Here is a 27,985-nt window from a genome sequence, read left to right on the forward strand (position 1 = left end):
TTATAGTTTATACACTTTAAACTGATTATTTTTATATACAAAAAACCACTATAGTTATCTCCAGCATACAAACAGGAAAACTAGTGCAATACACATACAGGTTTATTCAATAAATATACTTTTGACCTAATGGTTACCTCGAAGTTTGCAAACAGTGCAGAAATGGTCACTTCTCAAAAATAACCCACACTGAGCAAAGCTCACAATTTTGAAAGATCATTTGCTACTCTATTTTCATGGATTTCAAAAAAGACATCAGAAACAAATTAAACATACTACCATTTTACAAAAATAGAAATATAGTTTGGGATTTTACAAAACTTTACAAAACCTAGCATACTATTAATTTTAAGTTCAACGTTTATTTTATACTGGGCTAAGAAGACCTCTAAAGATAGAAATCTGTTCAAATTTAAGTATATTAAAGATATTTTCTGCACTGATCATTTATGCAAATTATTTAATTCCAACTTTTCAGGCCCAAGTTCCTTTTCCATTGTTAACAAGTTACTTTTCATTCATTTATCACTGAATCAGAGGGAAATTTTTCATTTTAGTTTCAACTTTTAAAGCCATTCAATTTACTTTTTAAAATAATTCTTACTAAAATTAGAGACTAACAGTACTGAAAAGGCTTAAAATAAACTTGATAAATTGGAAAGTAAATTCTTAAACTTGACAGCCTTATTAATGTAAAATTCTGGCTTGTCAAATACAATTTGGTACCTATAAAAACGTAAGAATATAATCGCTCTAAACTATTTTATGGGACAAACCTGCCCATGTGGAAATGACTACCTCCAAATTGGAAGCCATGGTTAGGACTTCCTTTCGTAAGCAATTAATTTTGTGATATTTATCTCAAATAGCACCAATGGGTTTTTCTCTTGTTTACAACATTTGAAAAAGTGAGAACATAGGGGCTTATTTCCTGTAACTGTGCTATCAATTTAAGGCACTACATGGCATACAAAATCAAAAATAAAACAAAGTCATGCCAAATAAATGACAACTTATGTTTGTTAGGGGGCCTTAATCACTAGATAGTATGGTTAGAAAAACTAATCTTATGTAAATAACTTATTAATTCAAAAGTACATTCAGTTTTCCATAATTTTATGATGCTTTAATTTTCTTTTATACCAAAATACAGAAATGATGAAAATATCAACATAGCATATGATTTATTAATTTTTTAAAAAGCTAACTGAATTTTTCCAACCTTATACGAAAAGGATAGTCTAGAAAAACTCAAGTACAAGAAGGTGGAAAATTATGTGATACATTTGTAATAGTCTATCCCTGCAGAAGAGTGAAACCATTTTCTATAGAATATACTGAGGCACATAGGTTGGAAGTTTCTCAGGTAAATTTATGGCTAGAATGAAATTTCTGGAGGCCACAATAATAAATCACCCCCAAAGCAGATATCTCTGATCACACTCAATTCTGTTTCTGAAAATACTTTCATATCTTTAGTCACTACTATCTTCATCATCTTCATCATCAGATACATTATTCAAAGGGGACTTAGGCGATTGGCTATAGGAGTCTGATCTAGTAGGCTGACATGTAGCCAAGTCCCCAGAAGAAAGCAGATCAAAGCAGAAATCACAAATCCGCACAGGCTTAGAAGACTGGCTAGGCAGAAGAAATCGCTTTTCAGAGCAGGGCCCACACACAACAAAGCCACATTTGCGACAATGGTGACGACGATTAACGGGAGTAAATTTTGCTTTCTGACAACGCATACACACAGTTGCCTCAGAGTCAGGTACCCAGACAGCAGCGTGCTCATTACTGGGAGTCTTCCCACTTTTGGAGAGTAAATCTGTAACACACTTATTTATGTGATTCATCCATTCTGATTTTTCAGTAGCTGTGGCAGCATAAACAGCAAATGATTTAGTTGGTGTCTTGATAAGCCATCCATTCCGTAGGTCCCCCTCATCCTTGATGGAATCAATAGTGACATTTTCCAGGGGAATTATATGCTGCTTGTTATATTTTTTCTTCTGAATGACAATATTGCCATAGACAAGAATATCGTTAAATAGGAAAAACTGCCTTGCTTTTGGCTTCTTTCTACACAACTTAGTCAATACTCCTTCTCCAATAAGAACTCGTCCAGGAATAGTCAAGGGTTGTCCGGCTGCTCCAAAACAGTTTTCTACTATACTTATACGTCTAGTATTTGCTTCACTGTTTGCCAATCGATCCACCATCTTCTGCTAGTAGCCTAAAAAAAGGAGAGAGAAAAGAAAAACTGTTGGCATACAGGGAGAGAAAAGTTCACAAAAGCTAGGACAAATTACTTGACCTAAATTTAATATGCTGAATGAGTTGTTTATAAAAGGGTCAAGTGTTCCAAAATTCCTAGTAGAAAAGTAAGATCACCGAGACAATCCTTGAAATGCCTGCCCCCGCAAAATGCTATTTATTATCAAAGCATCTACAGGTTCTGACACACAGCACTTTCCCTACTGATAAGAGCTTACATCCAAATAGTACAAGGTATGACACCAAGTAATGAGGTTGGCTTAACGAGCCAGGCACAAAAAGTTTCATAACTTCAAAACCAACATATTCTCATAAAACCAAGGAAGTTTATTTTGTGGAGTGCCAAGGAACAAAGAGCTGTCTATCTGGCTAGGGCCTGGAGAAAGTTAACTCTTTTTCTTCTAATCATGGAAAGAAGCAGTGAAGAAAAGGGATTTGAGAAGCTGCTTGAAGGATGTTAATTACCAAGCTTAATATCATTACCAATGAGATTACAGATTTACAGAAGGGATAATTTCCTCATCTCTAAGGTAAGGACATACTATTTATACCACTGACCTGATGGGGTTGTTCTATAAATCATAAAGTGACATATTTCAGTCATTACAGCTCTGCATAACCACAGTAAGAGAAAAGAGCTGAAAAGGACCCACCATTCATCAAAATCTAGTACACATATTTCAGCTGCAATTTAAATCATCCAACCTGGAGCATATATGGGAAATTAGTCCAGAGACAGCAAAGATTGTAGTATTAGCTATCTCAACCTGGTCTTTCTTCAAGTCCTGTTGGGTCAACACTGTTCTTAAAAGAAAATTAATGGGATCATCTAGAGGTGTGGATTTGCCTCAAAAATAAGCTAACCTCAAAGTATAACTACTGAGTTTTGGAATGACTTTGCCTCAACCATGATTGAGGGGTACTTTCTAATCCTATGACTGAGTATTGCATGAACTCATAAGGAATGAAAATCAGAATTCAGGATTAATAGCAAGCAATCCAGCATACTATATCCATCATAGCACGAGATGTAATTCTTTAAGAATTATGTTAACCTTTGAAAAATGATTACTGTTGCAGACAACAGGAAATGCTTGGAAGTCTACCTGCCAAGACAAAACCAGGAACTATATGAATGCAATTACAAAACACAAATAAAGACAGATCTAAACACCTGCAGAAATATTAATTATTCATGGATAGGCCAAGTCGATGTAATAAAAAAGAGAATTCTACTTAAATTACTTATATTCAGTGTCATACCAACCTAACTACCAAAAAAAAAATTTTATAGAGCTAGAATAATAAAATTTATCTGGAAGAACAAAAGGTCAAGAATATCAAGGTTCAATGAAAAAAAAATTGTGAAGGACAGCCTAGCTGTACCAGACTTCAAACTATATTATAAAACAGCAATCCTCAAAATTGGGTACTGGTTAAGAAATAGAGTGGTCAGTAGAATAGATAAGGTACACAATACCCAGCAGTAAATGGCCACAGTAAACCCAAAGACCCAAGCACTGGAAGTAAGAATTCACCATCTGACAAAAATTGCTTGGAAAACTAGAAAGCAGTTTGGAAGAAACTAGGAATAAAACATCTCACACTGTACATACCAAGATAAGGTCAAAATGGATAAGTGATGTAGCCATAAGGAGTGATATCATAAGCAAATTAGGGGAGCGATCCAAACAAGAGATGGATAGGATCACAGGAAGTAAAATATATAATTTTGATTACATGAAATTAAAAGGTTTTTGCAAAAACAAAATGAATGCAGCCAAAATCAGGAGGAACACAGGAAACCAGAGAAAAAATTTTACAGCAAGTTTCTCTGATAAAGGGTTCATTTCTCAAATACACAGGGCCCTGAGCCAAATATATAAAAATAAGAGCCACTGCCCAGTTGATAAATGGTCAAAGGATATGAACAGGCAGTTTTCAGAAGGAGAAATCAAAGTTGTCAATAGTCACACGAAAAGTGCTCAAAAGCATTACTGATTAGAGAAATGCGAACTAAAGAAAACTCTTGGATAACACCTGTCAATTGACAGAAAAGGAAAATGACATGCTGGAGGAGATATGGAAAAACTGGAACACTAATGCACTGTTGGTGGAGTTGTGAACTGGTCCAATTATAAAACTATAAAACTTTGACCCAGCAATATCACAACGAGGTATGAATCCCAAAGAGAAGGGAAGACAACTTTCTGAAGGATTTTAATAACTCTGACCAACACAGTGAGCAACCACAATTTCATAAATGTCATGATGAAACACGCTATCCACTCTCACATGATAGGCTCAGGGGTGCAGATGCAAACTTTTTGGACATGGCAAATGAAAGAATCTTTTTGTGGTGACAAAGAATTGGAAATCAAGGGGATGCCCATCAATCAGGGAATAGCTGAACAAGCCGTGGTATATGATCATGATAGAATATTATTGTGCTATATGAAATGGCAAGGGGGATGGTTTCAGAAACCTGCAAAGACTTATATGAAGTCACCCAAAGTAAAGTGAACAGAAGTAGGAGATTGTTGTATACAGTAACAGCAATACTGTACAATGATCAACTGTAAATGACTTAGCTATTCTCAGCAATAATGATTCCAGGCAATTCCAAAGGAAATTTCAAAGGACTCATGATGATGGTACCTCACTTCCAAAGACAGAATTGATGGAATCTGAATGCAGATTGAAGAATAATTTTTTCACTTTATTTTTCTTTGTCTTTTTTGGGGGCAACAGGGGTAACATGGAAATATTGTTTTGCATGATTTCACATATATAATCAAAGCCCATTTCTTGCCTTCACAATGGGTGAAGAAGGGTTGGGGAGGGGTGAGATGTAGGGAGAGAATTTGGAGCTCAAATTTTTCTAAAAATGAACGTTAAATATAAATAAATGAATTTTTAAAAATAAAATACAGCATAAATTTTTTTTAAAATGAGTGTTAAAAATTTACATTTAATTGAGAAATATTTTTTAAAACAAACAAAAATACATTTTAAAAAACAATATCAAGGAAATCAATGAAAAATGTAAATGAAGGAGGCCTAGCAGTACCAGATTTCAAACTATATTGCAAAGCAGTAATCCGCAAAACAATCTGGTACTGGCTAAGAAATAAAGTAATAGATCAGTGGAAGAGATTAGGTTCACAATACATGGTTGTAAATTATCATAGTAATCTACACAGTAATCTAGTGTTTGATAAACCCGAAGATCCAAGCTTTTGGGACAAAACTGGGACAATTTTTTGACAAAAATTGCTGGAAAAAACTGGAAAGCAGTTTGGCAGAAACTAGGTATAGATCAACATATCTCACACTGTGTATCAAGAAATGCTCAAAATGGGCAAATAATTTAGATATAAAGGACATTATCGTGAGCAAATTAGGGATGCATAGAAAATACAGATAAGGGAAGACTATGACCAAACAAGAGATGGAAAGGATCATGGGAAGTAAAGTAAAATGGCTAATTTAATTACATTAAATTAAAAAGGGTTTGCACAAACAAAACCAATGCAGCCAAGATTAGAAGGAAAGCAGGAAATGGGAAATTTTACAGCAAGGTTCATAACAAACATGGAAATACATTTTGCATGATTTCATATGTATAACTGATATCACATTTCTTGCCTTTTCAAAGGGGAGGGGAGTGGGAGGAGGGAGAATTTGGAACTTTTTTATTTTTAAAAAGAACATAAAAATAAAAAATTTGTTTTTTAAACTCCAAAAAAAATTTTAGAGAAAAAATGGTTACCCTTTATTAACTGATTAGAACTGACAACCATAAATGTTGCTAATATTAAACACTTAACCTTTTTGTAGTAGCAAAGAACTAGAAACGATTACTGTTGTTTGTGTCCAACTCTCCATGACCCCATTTGGGGTTTTCTTGGCAAAGATACTGGAGCAGTTTGTCATCTCCTTCAGCTTATTTTACAGATGAGGAAACTGAGGCAAACACGGTTAAGTGACTTGTCCAAGGTCATACAGCTAGTGTCTGGGACTGCACTTGAACTCAGTCTTTCTGACTCCAGGTCCAGCATTCTGTCCAGTGTGCCACCTACCTTCCCCAAGCACTGATTGGGAAATTTGGTTAAATCAGTTGTTACAAAAATGTTATTACTTTACTCTTTGACCCAGCAATATCTTACTAGACCTATACTCCTAAAAAGTTGAGGGAAAGGATCTTTATGTGCAAAAGTATTTATAGCAGCTCTTTTCAGGGTGGCAAAAAAAGGGTGCCCATCAACTGGAGAATGGCTAACAAATTATGGCATGTCGATGTAATGAAATATTATTATCACATAAGAAACGGTGATGGGGCACTTTCAAACAAACCAGGGAAGACTTGCATGAAATAATGTAGAGTGAAGTGAGGATAAAGAAGAAAACAAGTTGTATGACAACAATAGCATTGTGAAGACAACTTTTTGAAGGATTTTAATAACTCTGACCAACACAGTGAGCAACCACAATTTCACAAATGTCATGATGAAACATGCTATCCACTCTCACATGATAGGCTCAGGGGTGCAGATGCAAACTTTTTGGACATGGCAAATGAAAGAATCTGTTTTGCTTCCCTATGCATATTTGGTACTAAACGTCTAATTTGATACTAAATTTGTGACTAATTTGTCACAAACAGATCACAGATTGTGGGCAGACTATTGTAATTTGGAAATAGCTGTGTCAGTGTATACAGAACTAATGCATACTGGTACACACATTCATCCACTGGTGATATGATGGATAAAAATTTAAAATTATTAGCAAGTCTAATTCTGATTTATGCCTTGTGGTTTTTTTTTGCAAATTTTGCATTTATAACAAAAATACTTTACTATATATTATTCTTACCAAAATGAAAGTGGAGTTGCATACAGAGTTGAAGCTGGGCTGAAGATCTCTTATTTAGTTACCAATCAATAATATCCTGTCACTAGCCCTCATCCCTGCAAACTAACATCCCAATCACCACCAAAACACGCCAATTATACCACTCCAGCCATCCTCCCTGGCCATCTTTTCACCATCTGACCTACTGCAGCGTGCCCTCTGGATCTCTAGAGACCTAGCTTGGTGGGACTTAATCTACTCCATTTTAGAACTTCCTGCCCTAGGGCCAAAGATGTCAACAAATGCAAATTCACTTAGGTTAGGTCACTACTATATCAAGCAGTCCTCAGACTGAGACCATGCTCCTAGACAATCACCCTGCCACAGAAGATGGTAGTATATTATACTTCCCTGAGTACTGCTCCTACAAAGAACATGTCAATGGACTCCCTATGACTCAATTCACCATCCTTGTGACTTTCCAGATTTAAACACTTTTTCCTGGCCACCAATCCCACCTATGTGTTGTCTCAGGCTATTAGAATATAAGATTCTTGAGGTTAGGGATTCTCTCACTTCTCCATTTATATCCCCAGCCTTTAGCATAGTGCTTGGCACACAGTATGCATTTAATAAATGCTTTCCATTGATTCATTCATCAAAATAAAAACATCCAAAAAGATCCTGGGTCTTAAGAGGAAAAGAGAAGTAAGGAAGGTGATATGTCCCCTACTTTTCCCTACCAGACACAGGTTTTCCCCCCACTCAACTCTGTTTTTCTTTCCAGTTCTGATATTAGTAATACACACTCACCATAACAAAATTTCATTGCAACAAAATTTGGCTATTCACAGGAGCTCATTATAATGTAACTTAACTACCTAAGCTGAGTATCAGCTACTTAGTGGAATAAACATAACATATATAGGATCTTATAGCTTTATAACTGGAAGTTGACTATAGAGGTCTTATAGTACATTCACTCACTTTTTACCTTCATTTATAGATGAGGAAATTGAGGCCCACGAGAGGTAAGTAATTTCATCAAGGCTAAACAGGCTTAAGGTCCTTTGACTCTAGAATCAGTGTTCTTTCTCCAGTATCACGAGTTTTACAATACATCTATGTATTTAACAAACCAACCGAATTACTTAAGTACCATGAGGAGCAAGTAGGAACCTAATTACATACTTAAATGAAAACAGACTAGAAAAACGCAAAGTCTAAAAAGTAAAAATGATGATGGCAGTCAATAATTCTAAGACATGATACATCTTAGACAATTCCTTTATCACATATAAAACAATTAACACTGAAATCTTTACAAGATGAATTTACTAAATTTTATTTAGTTTTATCCAGAAAAGTAATAGGTATGAAAGTAAGTTGACCATCACAGAAATCAAATCTGGATAGAGCTTTGAGATGTTTATTTATTTAGTATTTCCATATACAAAGTAGATCAGAAAAAGAGAACTGGATGTAAAACCAAAAATCTCTACTGCATACAGCTTGATTTTCCTTTTAAGTACATAATAAATTCAACATGTTACTTTCAAAGCTGTTCTATTTTTCTGTTTTCCTTCAACCCTTCCTGCTGTTCTCTTCTATACATTTTTTTTCAATGTTTTAATGATACTTTTTTTTCCCAGGGAAAGAACAACCCAATCACTAGTCACTCCTCCTAACCAACCTCCTCACAATTTTTTTTAAAGGGGAAGAAATAAAACCCCTGTAATAAATATGCATAGTAGATGAAAACAAATTTCTACATTAGCCCTGGGTTCCCTCCTCCGCTCCTTTTTTAATCCTTGTTTTAAAAGAGAAGGCTCAAAGGAATAGTTTACCTGCCAGATTTATGGAGAACAGAAGAATTTATGAGCAAACAAGAGATATGCAAATTATGAAATGCAAAATAGATAATCTTGATTACATTAAGTTAAAAAGGTTTTGCACAAACAAAGCCAATGTAACAAAGATTAGAAGGGAGACATAAGGGTAGGAAACAATTTTTACAGCTAGTGTCTCAGATAAAGGTCTCATTTCTAAACTATATAAAGAACAGAGTCAAATTCATACGAATACAAGTCATTCCCCAATTGATAAATGGTCAAAGAATATGAAAAGGAAGTTTTCAAATGAAGAAATTAAAACTATTTATAAGGGCCAGCTAGGTGGCACAGTGAGTAGAGCGCCGGCTCTGGAGTCAGGAGGACCTGAGTTCAAATCCAGCCTCAGACACGAAACACGAACTAGCTGTATGACCTTGGGCAAGTCACTTAACCCCAATTGCCCTACCAAAAAAAACAAAATAAAAAAACTATAGAGAAATGCAAATTGAAACAACTCTGAGGTCCCTACCACCTCACACCTATCAGGTTGGCTAATATGACAAAAAAGGAAAATGATAAATGTTGGAGAAGACATGGGAAAATTGGAAGACTAATGCATTATTGGTGGAGTTGTTAAGTGATCCAATCATTCTGGAGAACAATTTAGAATTATGCCCAAAGGGCTATAAAACCATGCATATCATTTGACCCAGCAAAACCACTACTAGTTCTGTGGTGGCAAAGGACTGGAACTGAAGAAAAGCTCATCAACTGTGCAATGACTAAACAGGCTGTGGTTTACAAATGGAATGGAATGCTACTGTTCCATAAGAAATGATGAGCAGGCGGGACTTCAGAAAAACCTGGAAAGACTTACATGGAACTGATACAGAGTGAAGTGAGCAGAATGCAGAGAACACCGTACACAGTAACAGCAACATTGTGATAACCAACTTTAATAGACTTGACTCTTCTCAGCAATACAAGGATCTAAGACAATTCCAAAAAATGCATGAAAAACGCTGTCCACATCCAGAGAAAAGAACTGGCGTCTGAATGCTGATTGAAGCATACTATTTTTTTTTTGTTTTTTCTTTCTCATGGGGAAAGGGGAAGGAGAGGGAAGGGGAAAAATTTAGAACTTTTTTCAAAATCTTATAAAAGTGAATGTTGAAAACTAAAACAATTTTTTTTAAAGAGAGAGGGCTCACAAGGTAGGGGAGAGCTACATTTAATTTGTGATTTTTTTTTTAAACCACACAATAATCCTAGGTGCAAATCTTTGTACAAGAAGGCATCTGGATACAAACAGACTATATTCAACCATTTAACAATACTTACTGAGCACTCATTATAATCTAGCTAGGAAGAAAAAACATACACATCATCAAATTAAGACCAAACTCTTCAGTCTAGTATTATCCAACTTCAGATGCCAAAGCAGAAATGTGTAAACAAAATGTCATCAATTGTGAAGTTCATGTTAGAAAATTTTAAAGGATTCCTGATATTAAAATACCTCTTTAAAAGTACAGACAAGAATTTTAAAAATCCAGGTCCCTCCTTAATGGAGTTTTTTGGGGTGTATTTTACATTTAATTTATTAAATATTTTAATACAATATCTGTCATGCTCTTAAAGTATGCAATACAAAGAGGCAACATGATTTTCTAAAAGAAATGTAACACTGAAGAGAACTGCTCCCAAAAGCTGAAGATATGTTGTTGCTATTGCAAATATGATCCTTAATATAATCCTGTGGGTAGGAGGTAAGCTCTACAGGTCAAACTCAACAGCCATTTGTTGGAGATATAAATAAGACTATGATCTCTTGAGAGCTGACTTTTTTGCCCTTCTCTATATGCCCAGCACTAAAGTACAGCCTAGCACATAAGAAGCATTTAATAAATGGACCAAATGACTTTCTCTCCAAAGTTTTTTCCAACTGCATTATGAGATTTATCTTATCAGTAAATTTTACTATACTAATTTAAAAATAGCTGCTGAGCACACAGTAAATAGAAAGGGCATTGGGTTATAACCCAGTTGGCCCCAACACTGTTACTAACTTATCATATGACAGTTCTCAAGTCTCTTAACCTTCCTATACTCTGTAAATTAAGTATTACATTAAAATTTATCTAAGGTCTCTTTCAGTTTTCAAGTCTTATGGCCCATCAACGTGTTTCCAGATTTTGAGCAAATACTAATTTGTAATTACATTAACAATACTAGACATGAAACCTGAAAGGAACATTTAAAAAGAAAGAGGAACAAGATGAAGGGTGAGGAAGAAGATTATATACTCCCTAGGGTAAGTTTAAACTATTTTAGGGTAGACTGCTTCCTCTTCTCTTTTGACAAATCAACTAATTAGGAATGAAAAGCCATTTTACAAATTTTATTTTATTTTATCTGATAGCTAATAAAAAGAACTTAGCTCTGCAGTTTACAATGCTACAATGAATGAAATCAAAAAAGCAGGCTATTTTGGGGAGACAGTCATATCCTTTATTTAATAATCACTACTCTGAAAAAAATCACTTGCTTTAAGGCTTCTAAATCTTGTGAGCTCTGGATGACCAGTTAATGACCTTACATACCTGCCTATTTCTTTTAATGAGAATATGCTATTTGAATGGGATTCTTCAATTATCTCAAGATTAGTCCCAGAATAGGGACTTCAATTACAAGGATTTGGATTTGATCTAAAAGAGACTGCCAGCCATACAAAAAAGTGCCTTCAATGAAGAAGTAGCTCTTTAATATTTTGTAATGGCAAGCAAAGTGAGACTTTTCGCTGTTTTTTCTTTTGTAGTGTTTCTCAGCAATAAGGCAATCAAGTGCCTTTGAGTCTTTGAATCGAGGGTCTTTGATGACCTGCTTAAGTCACAAGAAAGCCTAAGTCACATGAGTCTGAGTCACATGATCTAACGAAATTAAAAAGCATGAGTTAATATTAACTTGTTTATAGAGATCATTACAAATCTCATTTTTATTGCTCAAAAACAATTCAATCCAACAAACACTGCAATCTACTAAGAAAGCAAAAAATGGTTTCTGCCCACAAGTAGCTTACATTCTAATGGACAGATAGAACTGTTTTGAAAACTTGAAAAATTTCACTGGCAATGTTCATTATTTTTATTTATTCTATTATTTATTATTATTATTTATAAACATCACTATATTAAGCACAAATATTATATACATAATTATTATGAACATTATATAAAGTTATTGTTTTATTTACTAAATTTTATATCCAAAAGCAAAAAAGAACCAATTGCCCTCTCCTCATCTACCACTAATTGAAGAACTGTGGCAAAGCAGCTATCCTATTCTTTAAAAAATGGCCAAGCATTTATTCCACAGTACAAAATTGTTATACCTTTCATTTACAGTAATCACATTAATCTGAGTTTGACATGAAAACTACTCATTTTAGCAAAACCAAAAATTAAGTAATGAGCTTTCAGATTTATGTTAATATAAAGCTAATATTCGGTATTGAAAAAAAAAAAGTAACATTTTCCACATTCTCAAATATGCTTCCATAGCCTATGTTGTTAGTGAAAAATACCATAATTAAAATTTTCTAAATTATTAAAATATTGACAAGTATAATGCCCTGGATGGTCACTTTCTCCTTAGGGCCTATAGTTACTACTACCTTTTCCTATAACTTTTCTTTTCTCCACCCAGCTGACAGAATTTCAGAATTATAATTTCAAAAATTATCATTTGCTACATATTTTTAAAGGTTTTATAGTAATGTATTCTGTCTCTGGAATAATATAGCTATGCCTGTTACCAAAAGAAGCAAACTCTTGTAGCCGTTTGACAATCATTTATTAAAACACTTACTAAGTGCTGGGGATAAAAAAAAAAAAAAGCAAACAGTCCCTTCCATCAAGGAGCTCACTTTCTAATGAAAGAACAACATGAAAATAAGTGGTTACCTACAAGATATATAAAGTGGATGGAATGTAATCTCAGAGACAAAGGCACTGGTTGGGGGGGGAGGGGGAGTGGAAGACTAAGAAAAAAGGTCTTCCAAAAAAAGACGGGATTTGAACTGAGCCTTTCAAGAAGCCAAGGAAGGTAGAAGCTAAGAGGCAGAACATTCTAGAAATGGGAGATAGCCAGTGCAAAGGCATGGCATGGAGACAGTAGATGAAGTGCCTTGTAAAAAAAGGAACAGAAGACTTCATATTTGATTCTGCAGGTAACTGGGAGATGGGGGGCGGGGTGAGACCAGTGGTTTTAAAAATAATTTTGACATCTGAATGGAAGACGAAATGGAAGGAGAGAAATGAGACAGGGAGACTAATTAGGCAGCTAGCCACTTCAATAGTCCAGGAGAGGGTGATGAGGTGATGGGGGCCTGAACTAGATGTTAATGAAGATGTATAGAAAAGAGGTGAAAGTAGAAATGACAAAATTTGGCCACATATGGAATATGTGGGATGAGAATGAAGAGTGCAAGATGGCATCTAAAGAGGAGTCCAAGGATGGTAGTACCTTTGAGAGCAATAAGGAAATCTGGAAAAGGAATCTTGGGGGAAAAAATGAGTATTTGGAAATGCTGAGTTTGAGATGACAATGGGACATCTAGGATAAGATGCCCAAAAGGCAAATGGTAATGTAGGGCTGTAGCTCAAGAGAAAGATGAGGGTTGCATATATAGATATGGGAATCAACTACATGCTATTATTGTCATTTTTAAATCAAGTCTGATTCTGTGACTCCATTTTAGGTTTTCTTGGCAAAGATATTGGAGTGATTTGCCATTTCCTTCTCCAACTCATTTTATAGATGAGGAAACTGAAGCTAACAGGGTTAAGTGACTTGCCCAGGGTCACACAGCTAGAATGTGTCTGAGGCCAGATCTGAACTCCACTCTATCCACTGTACCATCTAGCTGCCCCCTATCAACTACACAGAGATGATAACTGAACCATGGGAGCTGATGAGATCATCAAATTTACAATGGAAAGAGGAGAGGGCCCAAGATAGAACCTTGAGGATACTCATGATTAATGGGAGTGCCATGAAGAACCAGCAATGGAGACTGAGAAAGAGCAGTCAGAGAGACAGGAAGAGAACCAGGGGAGCAATATCATAAAAATCCAGAGAGGAGAAAGGATCCAGGAGAAGGTGTGTAAAACGCTGCAATGAGGTCTAGAAAAGTAAAGATTGAGAAAAAGCCATTTGATATAGCAAGTAAGAGATTGTTGGTAACTTTGGAGAGACCTGTTTCAACTGAATAAGGCTGGAAGCCATATTGCAGAGGGTTTAGAAGAGAGTAGGAGAGGAAGTGGACATATATAGCATAGATGACTTTCTTAAGGTGTTTAGAGAATGGGTTAGGGCTCCCCCCCAATTAGTACTCGTACTAATACTAAGACTTTGGGAGCACCCTATATATTCCATATTTGCTTTATATTGAAGGGTGTTGCTTAAACCCAAGTTTAATACCAACTAAGGTACCAACTAGCTATTCTTTAGTACCAACTAAGGTAAACAAATTCCTCAAATTTAACACTCAATGGCCAACATCAGAGAACACACAAATGGCCAATACATCAACCTCTTGACCAAAGCTCTAATAAAACACTTCAGCTATCTCATGAGTAGGTTGGCTTATTCTTTCAGTTAGTTTTACTGTTATGTTTTTGGAGAAGGCAGGGAGTAGGTAGGAACAAGAGGAGCTCATCCAGAAGTACAATAAAAAATATACTTAAAAGGATTGGCAAAAAGATCTTAAGAGAAAACATGTCTCTCCTTAAGTCAGCTTTCTCTCCCCAGCTTTTCTTTGCATTTTACTTCACATCCTTTTATAATAACAGTCTTCCTCTATTAGTCCTATCCCGCATTTCCCCATCTAAGCATCTAAGACTTGGTTACCCATATGGCTAGGAAAAATGGTTGAGTTAATGCAGGTCATTAAAATTAGTGTTCAAATAAATAATCAAAGAATATGAAGTTTTTGAAGAAATTTATTCATATTAAAAACTGTTCCAACTCACTAACAAATGAAAAAACATTCCTCAAATACTTACTATGTAATGCGTTAAGCTCTAATGATACAAAAATTGAGGAAACTGAGGTGGAAAGAGGTTAAGTGATTTGCCCAGGATCACAGTCAGAGCTAGTAAGTGACTTAGGCAGGATGTGAATCAGGTCTTCCCAACTCCAAATCCAGCTCCTTAACTACTACACCACCCAGCTGTCTTTTTGCTTTAAACTAATGTGTCCCCTAGCTGTACAGGGTGTCCCTGAAGTCTGGACACATAGGAAATCTCATTAACATCTCATTAACCGTTTCACCAAAGACTCTGTGTCATTTAACTACTTTTTCTGGGGTATGCTAAAGGAGAAAGTGTACTCAATGAAAATCACAGATGCAACACACTTGATTGAATGCATGAAATGCATAAAGAGTGAATGTGCTAAAAATTGACAGCAATGTGGACTTAATTGCATCGAGTTCATGTGAATTTTGCAAAGCACATCAACCTTTGCATCACAAATGATGGAAATCATATTGAAGATGTTATTTGTTAATATTCCAATTAAATGTTGAAAATTTCATTCATTTCATTTCTTGAAAATATGCATTTTTTCCTGTGTGTCCAGACTTTAGGAACACCCTGTACATCAGTGAGGATGCAAGGGTGTTCTTAAGTGAGTAATGACCTACACAGGGCATATAACCTGAAGCAGTTTCTAGGTGCCACACCTGAGGGGGGGGCCAGGTGCTACACATGAAATAAAAATCCAAAAAAATGTTATATAATTGCAAAAAAAGTGATTACCCCAGTGATAACAGTACTAGCAACTATACTATGAATGCTATTAAGTGGAGGGGAAAAAAGACCTATTTGTACACAAATATTCATAGCATTATTTGTAATAATGAAAACAATAGATTGTGGGACCTACCCCACAACTTACAATTTAAACAAACATAAAAAGAAAACAGAGTAGAACCATTCACTGATTATAATTACATGCAAGTAAATTTTTTTTCTTCAGAGGAGGGAAGGGGGTGGTCCTGGACCTGTGATTTCATTTATTGTAGGGGGACTCCCAGAGAAGAAACTCCCTCTACCAGAAAGGGAGTTAGGTGAAGTGGATAGAGCACTCGGCCTAAAGTCAGGAAGCCATGAGTTCAAATCTAGCCTCAGACACTAGCTGTGTGATTCTGGGCAAGTCACTTAACCTTTATCTGCCTCAGTTTCCTCATCTTTAAAATAACGATAATAATAGCACCTACCTCCCAAGATTGTTTTGAGGATCAAATGAAATAAAGGGCTCAGCAGAATGCCTGACATATATAATATAAATGTTAGCTATTATTAGCTATTACTAGGAAACTATTCTGCAACTAAAGTCTTAAGGAGTCACCTGGGGCCCTGAAAACTTAAGCAGTTTGCTCAACATCACAGTCAGTAAATTCAGATCTTCCTGACTCCAAGACCAACCCTTTCTACCCATTGCACCATGCTGCTTTTCTAGCAAAAACAAAAATACCTGATAAGTGCACTGCCAGAAGTGATTAAGAGACAGATCAAATAAAATAAAATTTTGTTCAAGTTTGTCACCTTTTTCCTTTTAGCAATGTGGCAGAGCACCAACAGGACCACAGCTTTGTGGGAATAGTTAATAAAGGGTCTTAAGCAAAGCAGCTTTGATTTCAATCAGTCCTTAAGGAACAACAGGCTGATGAAAAATAAGACTGCCTGATTTAAGTCCACATTAACATATGGAAAAAGCAAGAACGGATGGTTCAAATCAAATCCCAATTCATCAGACGTTTACAACATATATTTTTAAAAGATATCCCAGTCCACTTAACTACTGTACCTAAGTGAATATACTAAAGATTGAGTAGAGGGGATTCATTAATAAATCAATCTCAAGATGAAATATCCTCCAAGAAATTACTTCATCTTCCTACTGAAAAATTATATTTTTTCAATGGAAAAAACAGAGCACACATATGTAGAGAAGAGTACATGTGTGTACTTTCATCAACAAAATAAAAGCGTTTGGTCATTTCAAAAAGTATTATTTTTGAGGCAGGTGAGTTGTTAAAAAAAATTATAAAACATAAAAACACTAATAAAAGTCTAAGCAAATAAACCACAGGCAAGACTGGCTCCTCATTCATCATTAAACCTGAATAACAAAAATCTCCTAAGACCAATAATTTTATTGGAACTTGCAAAAGTAAATCTGCTTAAAAGCACATTTGTACATGTTCTGGTAAATTATAATTATATCAGTTTAAATTGTTACCAACATAAAGAAACAATACATACTTCTAGGCTTGGTCCTGTAACCTCTGTGTGCCTCAGCCTCCATCCTCAAAATGAGGGGATTGAATTGCATTGACCTCTATGTTTCATCTAAAATTCTGTAACTCTATGAAATCACTCTCACTCCCCCCAGAACCCTCATTTCTGACCCTCCTCTTCCTGTCGACATCCTTTAAGCCCCACTTCAAATGCTGTATCTCCGCAACAAGCATTTTACATATTTTATTTGATTCTCATGACAACACTGCTAGTTTCTATTACTCGTCACTGCTGTTCGATAATTCCAAATGTGTTTAATGCTCTGTGACCCTATTTGGGGTTTTTGGCAAAGATAATGGAGTGGTTTGTCATTTCCTTCTCCAGCTCATTTTACAAATGAGGAAACTGAGGCAAACAGGGTTAAGTGACTTGCCAGGGTCACATACCTACTATCTGAGGCTGGATGTGAATTCAGGTCTTCTGACTCCAAGCCTGGCGCTCTATCCACTGTGCTACCGAACTGCCTTTACTATCCCCATTTTTAAAATTGGGGAAAACAGGTTCTAAAAGGCCAAAATGACTTGCTGAGGGTCGCATAGGTATAGTAAACATGGAATCTCCCTGATCCTCGCCTTAGCTAGAAATTTCTTCCTCTCATCTGATTTTCCTAACACTTATGTTTAGCACATTCTAATTTGTATTACATTTGTGTACATGTATAATCACCTCAACTGGAACCGGAATACCTTGAGAGTTGGTATAAAGTCTTTATGTCTCCCATACAAACCTAGCACAGCAAGCTTCACACTTTACATGATTAATAGTGCTCCAGTGAAAGAAAGATAGGTACATAAATAATACAAGATAGAATAAGATAAATGTTCTGAGGTACAAAATGTTGTGGGGGGAATCAGCAAAAGAGAGTGATTGCTGCCATCTAGGATACCCCAGCAGCCTAGCTCAGTGGAGACAGTTAACACCCAGTGACAGTGGCTTCCTTGCTCTTCCTCAAACAAGACACTCCATCTCTGAATTCAGGGCGTTTTCACTGGCTTTCTTCCACTGGAATTCTCCCTCTTCTTATCTCTGCCTCCCGTCTTCCTTCAAGTCCCAGTTAAAGTCCCAGCTTCTAAAGGAAGCCTTTCCTGAGCTCTCTTAATTGTAGTGCATTCCCTCTGTTGATTATTTCCAATTTATCCACAACATAGCTTATTTGTATATAGGTGTTAGGCATGTTGTCTTCCCCATTGGAATGTGAGCTCTATGAAAGTAAGAATTGTCTTTTGCCTTTCTTTGTATACCCCAGAGCTTAGCATGGTCTCTGACACACAGGAGGTGCTATATAAGTGTTTACTGATTAACTTTGGTGTGGTACCTGAAGAAAGACCTATATTCAAATGCCACATTTCCTATACTTCTGTGACCCTCAGCAAGCTTCAGAATCTGTTTTCCTCATCTTTAAAATGAGGCTAGTAATAGAAACTAACAGTGTTGTCATGAGGATCAAATAAATATGTAAATACCAACCATCATTATTATCCCTCTGAAATGCTGGCTGCTCCTTCCATTATTATAATAATATAATTGATACTTATATACCATTTTACCTACCTTACGAAGTGCATACTATAGGTATTACAATTCTACAGATCAGACCAGGACACTGAAGCTTAAAGAGGTTAAGTGACTTGCCCAGGGTCATACAGATATCCTAAGTCTCAGAATTTAAACCTGGGAGTCACCATCATTAGGTCACCATCATCATTATTATGTAACTATGTAAGAGTTACATCCAGATTTTTTAGACTTGGAAGTCATTGCCAGCAAAAATTTAAAGTTCTCTATGGTTTTGCAACTGCAAGCACACATTCAGATATTACCCCCATTACTTCTTGGAACTAGCCTCATGAGCAAAATGAAATTTATGCCTCGAGCCAAATTTGACCCAAAGACCTTTAGTTTCCCCATCCTCTATACCAAATACAAAGTCAAATACTACTGCACCAATTGTTTACTTGCTTAAGACTACTGGTGATGCTTGTTATGACAAAGGATTACTCATAACCAGAAAAGGGCCATCACCTACTCCCCTAGGAATGTTTACAACATTTATTTTATTCCAGTGAGCTGCTCCTTCCACCAACTATGTACAGGCTGTCATTTCTCAGCAGCATGGTTTAGCAACATGGAGTCATATATAATTAAACCCTGAATTCTAATACCTCAGTAGTAAATCCTCAAAGTATCCTTTTGAAAAATAAAATAATAAAGTGTGTATCTTGTCTGGATAAAGACTGAGGGGCTCAGGAGCTAAACTGTCATGTGAAATTGTTACTCTCCCAAAGTAAATGTCACATTGTTTTTGCCACCTTGACGACTTCACACTGCTGTAAAATGGAGATTTATGGTCATTTTACAATGTCAGAATTTCGAATTTATTGTTATTTCTCTAGATTTGGGGTTTGGCAATGAGTCCTAGATAAATCAAAATTCTTCTCAATTTTAAATGAGATTTTTACCAACTCAATTATTCTTACTGCCTTCAAGGAGTTTATAAATGATGGGTGAGGGGAAGATAAAATATCCACAGAGGAAGGTAACTACAAGATAATCTAAAGAAGGATAAAGTAACAAATGGGAGGACCAGCAAAGGCTGTACTTAAGAGCTAGACTATAAACTTTATAGGAAATTAAGGGGCCTAAGAGTAAGATAAGAAGGGAGAACACTACAAACACAAGCACCAAGAGACAGTCTGTGGGAAATGACACAAAGTCAGATACCAGAGCACCAGTTATATATACCTGTGCTTTAAGGTTATCTTGGTGACTTTTTTTAAAGCTGACATAAAATCCTCTATTTGGCATTCAAAGCCCTTAGTAACCTGCCCTCCCAAACCCCAAATTTTCTAGTCTTCTTACACCAAGGCCCCATCTCTGAGTACAGAGATCCAGTTAACACTAGTCTCCTTGCTGTTTCTCCAACAAGATACTCCATCTCTCAGTTCCAGACATTTTCTCTGGCTGTCCTCCACAAGTGGAAATTCTGTCCCTCTTCATCTCTGACTCCAGGCTTCTTCCAAGTCCCAGCTAAAATCCTACCTTCTTACATGAAGCCTTTCCCAAACCTTCTAATTCTAGTGCCTTTACTCTGTTGATTTATCCTTACTTGTTTATAAATAATTGTTTGCATGTTGTCCTCCCCATTAGGACTGAGCTCCTTGAGAGCAGAAACTATCTTTTGCCTTTCTTTGTATCTCCAGCACTTAGCACAGTGCCTAGCACATAACAGGTGCTTGGTGTTTATTGGCTGGCTGATTGATATATGGCATCCAGCACACAAATCAGTAAATATTCCGTCTAATCCTGTCTGCTAGTTTCTCCATTCCAACTTAAGACAAATCATTTAGCCTCAGTTTCCTGATCTGTAAAAATGGGGGAAGGGGAAAATGAGGGGGATGGGCCCTACAGCAGATGTAGATGACCTTCCTTCCAGTCTTAACATTCTATGATCCTTATGTCCTGTGTCTCCTTGCCATTTCCAGGCCTTCCTTCAGCTGCCATCATCCTGCAACTTCTACTTTGAAGACTTTCTCACACTTTCAAGGTCCTATCTATTCCTATCTCCAAGGCCACTTAGCCTCAAAAGAAGATCCGCCCCTGGATTCCTCTCCACCAAATTTCCTGCCCTTGGGGACTTGGGAAGTCCCCTAGAACACTAGTCCAAAGGTAACTCCCATGATCTATATCTTCACTCCAAGAGGGTGACAATACCTTAAACCCAAATTTATTTTATTTCCATGTTATTTCCATAAGTTACTCCATAACTTATGTTATTTCCATGATCACAAACTGTGAAATTCCTCTCAGATCATGGTTTTCTTGTCCTTCCATCTCTCCATCCAACTCACTATATATGTGTGTATATATATATATATTTCTTTTCTTCTTTTAAATATTTTCCCATGACTTTAAAATATGTGGAAAATTTTGTATCTATCTATTCCTTTCTCCATGCCTGTCTCCTAAGGCATAAAGCAGGCAAATATAAAACATTTCTAGAACTTTCAACATCTGACCTTTAATTTAATTTTATTTCCCTCTGACTCACTTTTAAACCCATCCCTCAAACTCACCACATCCTACACTACCTTCTATCCTTCCCTGATTCTGATTTCACTTTATTCACTTCAAACAAAGTTCAACTAATGTACTGTCTTGAATTCAATTCTACAAGCACTTGTTACTTGCCCAGGCTTGCAATTTAAATGTCATCCTTGGCACCTTACTCTCTCTTACCCCCAACATCCAATCTGATTCCAAAATACTCCCTCTTGTCTAATACTGCTACCACTCTGGTTCAGGCCCGTATCATCACACATCTAGACTACTGCAATAGCCTTCTTGTTGGTCAGCCTGCCACAAGCCTCCCCCTACACCCGTCTAACCTCCATCCAGCTGCCAAAGTGATTTTCCTAAAGTGAAAGTCTGACCATGTCTATCAGTCTGTTTCTCTCTCTCTCTCTCTCACTCACTCACACACACACACACTCAAACCCAATTGGTTCCTTATCATTTAAGGGCCCTGAACCCTGTTGATGTGAGAACCAGACAAGGAGAGATTCAAAAGGACTTCGGAAAATTAAAACAACCATATGAACAAATAGGATATCATTAGAAAAGTGAGCCATAAACTTGTCTGAAGTTACCAGGCCCCTCAATCACTTCTTAACTTTCTATATGGACTTAATTTTAAACTGTAATATTATCTATGTTATACTTTTATTTATTTTGTTAAATATTTCCCAATTACATTTTAATTCGGTTCTGGCCCCCACTCAGGAGTGTTGTCAGCAGCATGTGGCAGACTGGTGTTTGACACCCCTGACCTACAGGATCAAATATCCTTCACAACCTAGCCCCTTCCCCCGACATTTACTATTTTCTAACAACACCTTACAGCTCCCCTACCCTCACTCTCTGCCTCCCCACATACTCTTTGATCTAGTGACACTGGCTATTCCTCAAATAAGACACTCCATCTCTTAGTTTCAGACATTTTCTCTGGTTGTTCCTCATGCCTGGAATGCTCTTCCTTCTCATCTCTGCCTCTTGGCTTCCCTGAAGTCTTGGCTAAAATTCCACCTACATTCAGAAGCCTTTCCCAATTCTAGCGCATTCTCTCTGTTGATTACTTCCTATTTACTCTGTATACAGCTTGTTTGTACATAGTTCTTTGCATGTTGTCTTTCCCACTAGATTGTGAGGTCCAGGGGGACAGAGACTGTCTTTTATCTTTCATTGTACCCCCGGCACTTAGCACAGTGCCTGGCACATATTAAATACTTAATACTTACTGACCATATACTGTGTACTACGTAGATACCTACTGTATACTATGTTGAACTATAGAATGCAAAAAACAAAACAGTCTCTGCTATCCAAGAACTTACATTCTACTGGGGGAAAATACATGTACACAAAAAAGCAAATACAAAATACATCATTTAAGGGAGGGAAGGTATTAGTAACTGAGGGATCAGGATAGACTTCCTAAAGAAAGTGACCAGAGCCCAACTCTGAAGAAAGCTCGGGATACTAAAAGGTAGAACTGAAGAGCAACTACATTACAAGAACAGAGGACAACCAGTGCCAAGGCTTGGAGACTCAGATGTAATACCATGTATGGAGAACAGCAAATATGCAGAGTAGATGAAAGGAAAGCAATGAGCAAAAAATCTAGAAAGGTAGCCTGGAACCAGACTGTGAAGATTTCAAAAGTCAAACAGAAAGATCTGTGTTTCTTCTGAGAGGCAAGAGATAAGCACTGGAGTTTCTTGAGCAGGGAAGCAGAGACACAGAACTGTGCTTTAAGAATATCAATCTGACAGCTGTTTAGAGGATAGAATGAAGAGGGGAAAGACTGGAGGCAGGGAGACTAACTAGGAGTCATGTAATAGTCCAGGGAGAAGTGAAGTGGGCCTAAATTAGTGTGCCAGTCATGAGCGAAGAGAAGGGTTCAGATGTGGGTGGTATATATATGTGGAGGTAGAAAAACACCCACCACTATCCTTCTTGGCTCCAACTCAGAGTTGCTGAAACAACATCCCCATTACAAGATACCCCATAACCGGTCATTCTGCCTCTGCTTTGAAGACCTCCAAAGGAAAATCTACTACCTTCCTGGCATTCATGGAACAAAGGAAGTGTAACAAATTTTGAAGAGGACCTTGCTTCAAATCCTTCATCTGCTCTTTACTGCTTGAGTGACCTTGAACAAGACACTTAACTTCTTTGGGTCTTAGTTTCCTTATCTGCAAAATGAGGAGTTGGACTAGAAGGGATCTAAAGTTTCTTATGGCTCTCTTTTTTTCTGACATCAAACCTGTTTTCCAATTTGTAACTTCCACCCATTGCTCCCAGTTTTGACCTCTGGGGTTCTACACAACCCTTCAAATACAGGAAGACAGATATTATGATTTCTCAAGTTTTCTCCATAAATTGCTATCCCTAAAAGTTATAGATGAATTGTAGGATCAGCATCCACGGAAATTTTCCCTGTGCCAGGACATCATATGTCTGGTCCCCACCCCCCACAAAAGATCACTTTTTTTTGTTAATTTGCCTTTAAAGAACTCAAAGTCAACATTGGACTAGCTGGCTGCTCTAGTCTCTTCCAACTCTAAAAAGGCTGAAATTCTGTCTTTGAGAGTTGCTTGGGGCATTGAGAGGTTAAGTGAATTAATTGTCCAGAGACGAAGTGTCAGAGGTAGGACTAGACTTCCTATATTCACTATGCCACTTTGGCTCTTCTTTTGTTACTTATTTACAAGATAAAATCAAAACTCTTTGATTACTGAAAATTATGAGAATCACTTAAAATGTCTTTCATGCAATCATCAGAATTTTACTGAATAGTCACTGATATAATAATCACAAGAATGTAGACTTATTCAAAAATCACAGTATGATGTCCAAACTGCACATCAATGTATAAGGGCCACTCTTGTTCCTTGTGGGCTAACATTGCCTATCTTTGTATTCTGTCCAACTTCAGTCATTACTTTTTAGTGAGTCTATCATTGAACAGAATATGCCAGAATCTACCACTACCTATCAATGGCTATTTTGCATTGTTGAAGACTGTAACTTCACATGCCTTTCAAAGCATTTCTTCTATTCAGCTTGGAAAACAATTGTATTCCTTCCAGTTCATCCTACAAACAACTGCTTTAATGAAACATTTACTACTATCTCTCACATGACTAACTCAAAAACTCAATACATTCTAATACATGACTAAAGTAAGGGTGAGAATGAGCTGTGCCACATGCCTCTCTCTGCTGTCCCTGCAAATTAGGATGGGGAGCCCTATTCCAGTAGCCCAAGGGGTGATATCCCTCTGAGATTTGATAAGCCTCTCTCCCTCCACCTCCCCCCCCATCTTACAAGCTACCATTTCTGATTAGCCTTAGTATTAAAGGCTACTCTCCAGAGAGTACAGAAGGACTTGTATTATCTGGTATCTGGTGTCCCCATTATAGCAACATTGTTAGGTTTATTATTTCCTAGGTATAGTATTATGAAACAAAGTTGGCTGGGGTAACTTTAGTGAGGGATATCTACACAATCATTATGAAGACCCACTACTTCCCTTCTGCTACTGATGAAGAGTTGAGTTAAAGTAACTGCACCCCCCTTGACATCTACAAGACTTCTACAAATATTTAAACAACTGTAGTTTAACACTGGGTCACCAAGTCATACAAAAAAATTCAAAATTAGTCTTCTGAAGTTTCTAAATTGCTGAGAATGTCTATGCATTTAAAATGACCTTGGGAGGAAGCAAATTGTATTGTATTTCACTGAGTTCATGGCACTGTATTAAGGGTTCATCAGACAGACAAGATATACCTCCCAAGTTTAAGGAGATTAGTATTAATAGACAAAGTAAAACATGTTTAGGAATTGATTTCAAGTCAGGAAAGATGGGTTTTCAGTACGGCTGTGAAAAGGCAAAATATGGTAAACTAACGGAAGAACATCCTATAGCACGAAGAGTCTATAAAGTCCTAGAGCAGAGATGTCCTCAGCTTTGTTTTGTTTTTTCAACAGTGGGCCACTTGGTCAGAAATCTAAGTTATACATACAAGTCTGATTTATTCATTTCAATAATGATAAAGAGAGACAGCAAGGAAGAGGGGACGGAGAAATCAGCCTTGAAGCCAGGTATATCTCTGCTTCTGACACACTTACTTTGTGACCCTGGGCAAGTCATTTCACCTCTCAAAGTTACAGATAAGTTGTCTATCTACCTTAACAGAAGGCATTTTCTCACCCAGGAGTTCATTCATGCTATCAATGAAATCAAAGTTCTAGTCTAGTCCCCAAACATAATAGTGATATAGCCTGTTACCTCTACAAAAAATAGGGATTTACAGCAGTATACAAAATCAACCTTATTCATTAGAAAAGTACACCAATACAGGTCTAGTGCCATCATTATCCAATTTTTTTTTCAAGTCAGTGTGAACAGCGGTATTTAGCAGATGTAACTATTCTTGGAAACTGAGTTGTACTTAGTAAGGACGTCAAATTCAGACTTCCGGTACACATCACTGATGGTCCTCTGAAGCTTTGATTTCATCCATTTCATGAAAAAGACAGATGGACCCAATTACTATCAGGACTTGATTAAGAAATGTCATGTGGTTATGCCCTATTGACATACTAATTCATGTAATTAGGTTTTTAAAAAGTTCTTATCCATTTCACTCCAGGATCTGGCAGCCCACCTTTGGTCTTTCAGCTGAGCATCTAGGAAAAGGGTCTTTATTTAAAGAAGGAGCTTTAATACTTGGAAGCTGCTTTTCAGACCACTGTGGAGGACACAAATTGTGGATGCAATGGACAGAGTGTTAAGAGAAAAAACTATTAAGCGTATTTAATACACTTACTGACAAGTTTCAAAGGTCAATCCCTCATTCCACAACCTTCTAAATATAATTACTGTAAGACACTAAGACTCAGTTAAAGCTAACACAAAAAAGAGCAATTTCATTCCCACAACTCAGGTGAACTGTAACACATTTCTGATCAAAATGGTGTCTTAAAAAAAATTTCATTCAGTATATCAGGTTTTGCAGGACAATGGAAAGGCAATGATTATGGAGTTAGAGGACCAAGATTAAAATTCTGCCTTCTATCTCTGTGACTTTGCGCAAGTTGTAATCTCCCCAGGTCAGTTTCTTCACCTGTAAAATGAGGAGGTTGGCCAAGATCCAGATGGCCCCTACTTTCCAGGTCTCTACAATAAGTTTCTTAGAGATTAATTCTAAGGATACTTAAATCCTTAAATGTATTACCCTATTTAAGTATCCTATTTTAGTTTTTTTTTTTTAATTTTTAAGCAAATTGGTAATTGATGTTAAATATTAAATTTAATATAAGCGTAATGTTTAATATAGTTCAATTACATCGTTCAGAGCTTGAGCAAAGGAAAAATTAATTCAGGGTTTCATAATACTATATAACCTCAATTCCTATTAGGCACCAGAGGGTCACGAAAGAGATAAAATATACTAAACTAGGAATGTGGTACACATACAGCTCCCAGGAACTAGTGAAAAATTACTTGTCAGTAAACTCACTTCACCTTACTTCGAGTCTAAGCATGTTATTTTTTGTGTGTAAATGTCTTTAAGCTATCTTGGAATGAATAAGAAAAAAAAGTCAAATATTACTAAGAAAAACGTCAACTACCATTTTAACTTAATTTGCAATAATATACATTAAAAATATATAGGTAATGTCCCTGGTTCATCGCCAAATGCAAAGCCTGCAAGGGGCTTTATACACAGCAACAGATAATAGGGCAGAGAGGCTGACAAACACCCTTGGTTTTAAAAGCCTCCGAAGAAATCATACCGGGGCACTATCGTTTGCCTCGGAGGAAATCGGGGGGCGCAAACAAGCCAAGGTCCTCGATTGCGGTCTCCCCCACCCTGGGCACGCCAGGCACCCCAAGCCGCCTCAGAGGGTGCAGATGCCAATTATTTCTCGAACCGGCTGAGATTGGTTCCCATCCCGGGATCCCCGGCCTCGGGGCCAGGGACGTGCTCCCGGGGCGCGCGCTCGGGCCTCCAGGGCGGGGAGCCGGGGGTCCGGGGCCGGACAGGGTGCGCCGAGCTGGGACGGAAGCCTCGGCGGCTGCACCCGTCCCTCGGCCCCCGGCCCCCGTCGGGCAGGGCTCCCGCGCTCCCGGCCCGAGGAGGGAGGGGGCAGCCGGGCGCCCCGTTTTCCCCAGACCCCAACATGGCGTCGGCCGCCGCCGCCGCCGCCCGGGAGGGAGGAGGGCGACGGCTCTACGCGCCGGAGGAAGAGCTCGGAAAGTTTCCCTTCGGAGCCGCCGGAGGCACCTACCCGGTCGGACGCCCGGCAGCAGTCAGCGAGGCTCGAGAGCTTCCCAGTAGCGGGGAGTGCGGAGCTGCCGGCGGCTGAAGGTGTCCCTGCCCGACCGCCCTCCCCCGGGGGCAGCGCGAGCCCCTCTCCGAGGGTGCGAGTGGACGCCGCGGAGCAGGAGGCGGCGCCGCAGCCGCCGCCCGGGCCCCCCGCTCGAGGCCGATCCCGATCCGGACCCGCCGAGCCAGGAGCGCGGCGGGCGGCCGTTCGTTCACAGGTGACTCTAAACCGCCGCTCCCGAGACTCCCCCGC

General features: G+C 37.6%; 1 protein-coding gene across 1 annotated transcript; it reads right to left on the reverse strand.

The window, feature by feature from the left end:
* PLEKHF2 (pleckstrin homology and FYVE domain containing 2) lies at positions 1-27,930 on the reverse strand. Its single transcript, XM_036741217.1, has 2 exons — positions 27,695-27,930; positions 1-2,239 (listed from the first exon to the last, which is right to left on the reverse strand). The coding sequence occupies exon 2, from the start codon at positions 2,223-2,225 to the stop codon at positions 1,476-1,478; it is 750 nt and encodes a 249-aa protein (XP_036597112.1). The 5' UTR covers positions 2,226-2,239; positions 27,695-27,930; the 3' UTR covers positions 1-1,475.
* Positions 27,931-27,985: the final 55 nt, after the last annotated feature.

The sequence above is a fragment of the Trichosurus vulpecula genome, chromosome 1 (genome assembly GCF_011100635.1).
Source record: "Trichosurus vulpecula isolate mTriVul1 chromosome 1, mTriVul1.pri, whole genome shotgun sequence".
In the NCBI taxonomy this organism is placed as follows: Eukaryota; Metazoa; Chordata; class Mammalia; order Diprotodontia; family Phalangeridae; genus Trichosurus; species Trichosurus vulpecula.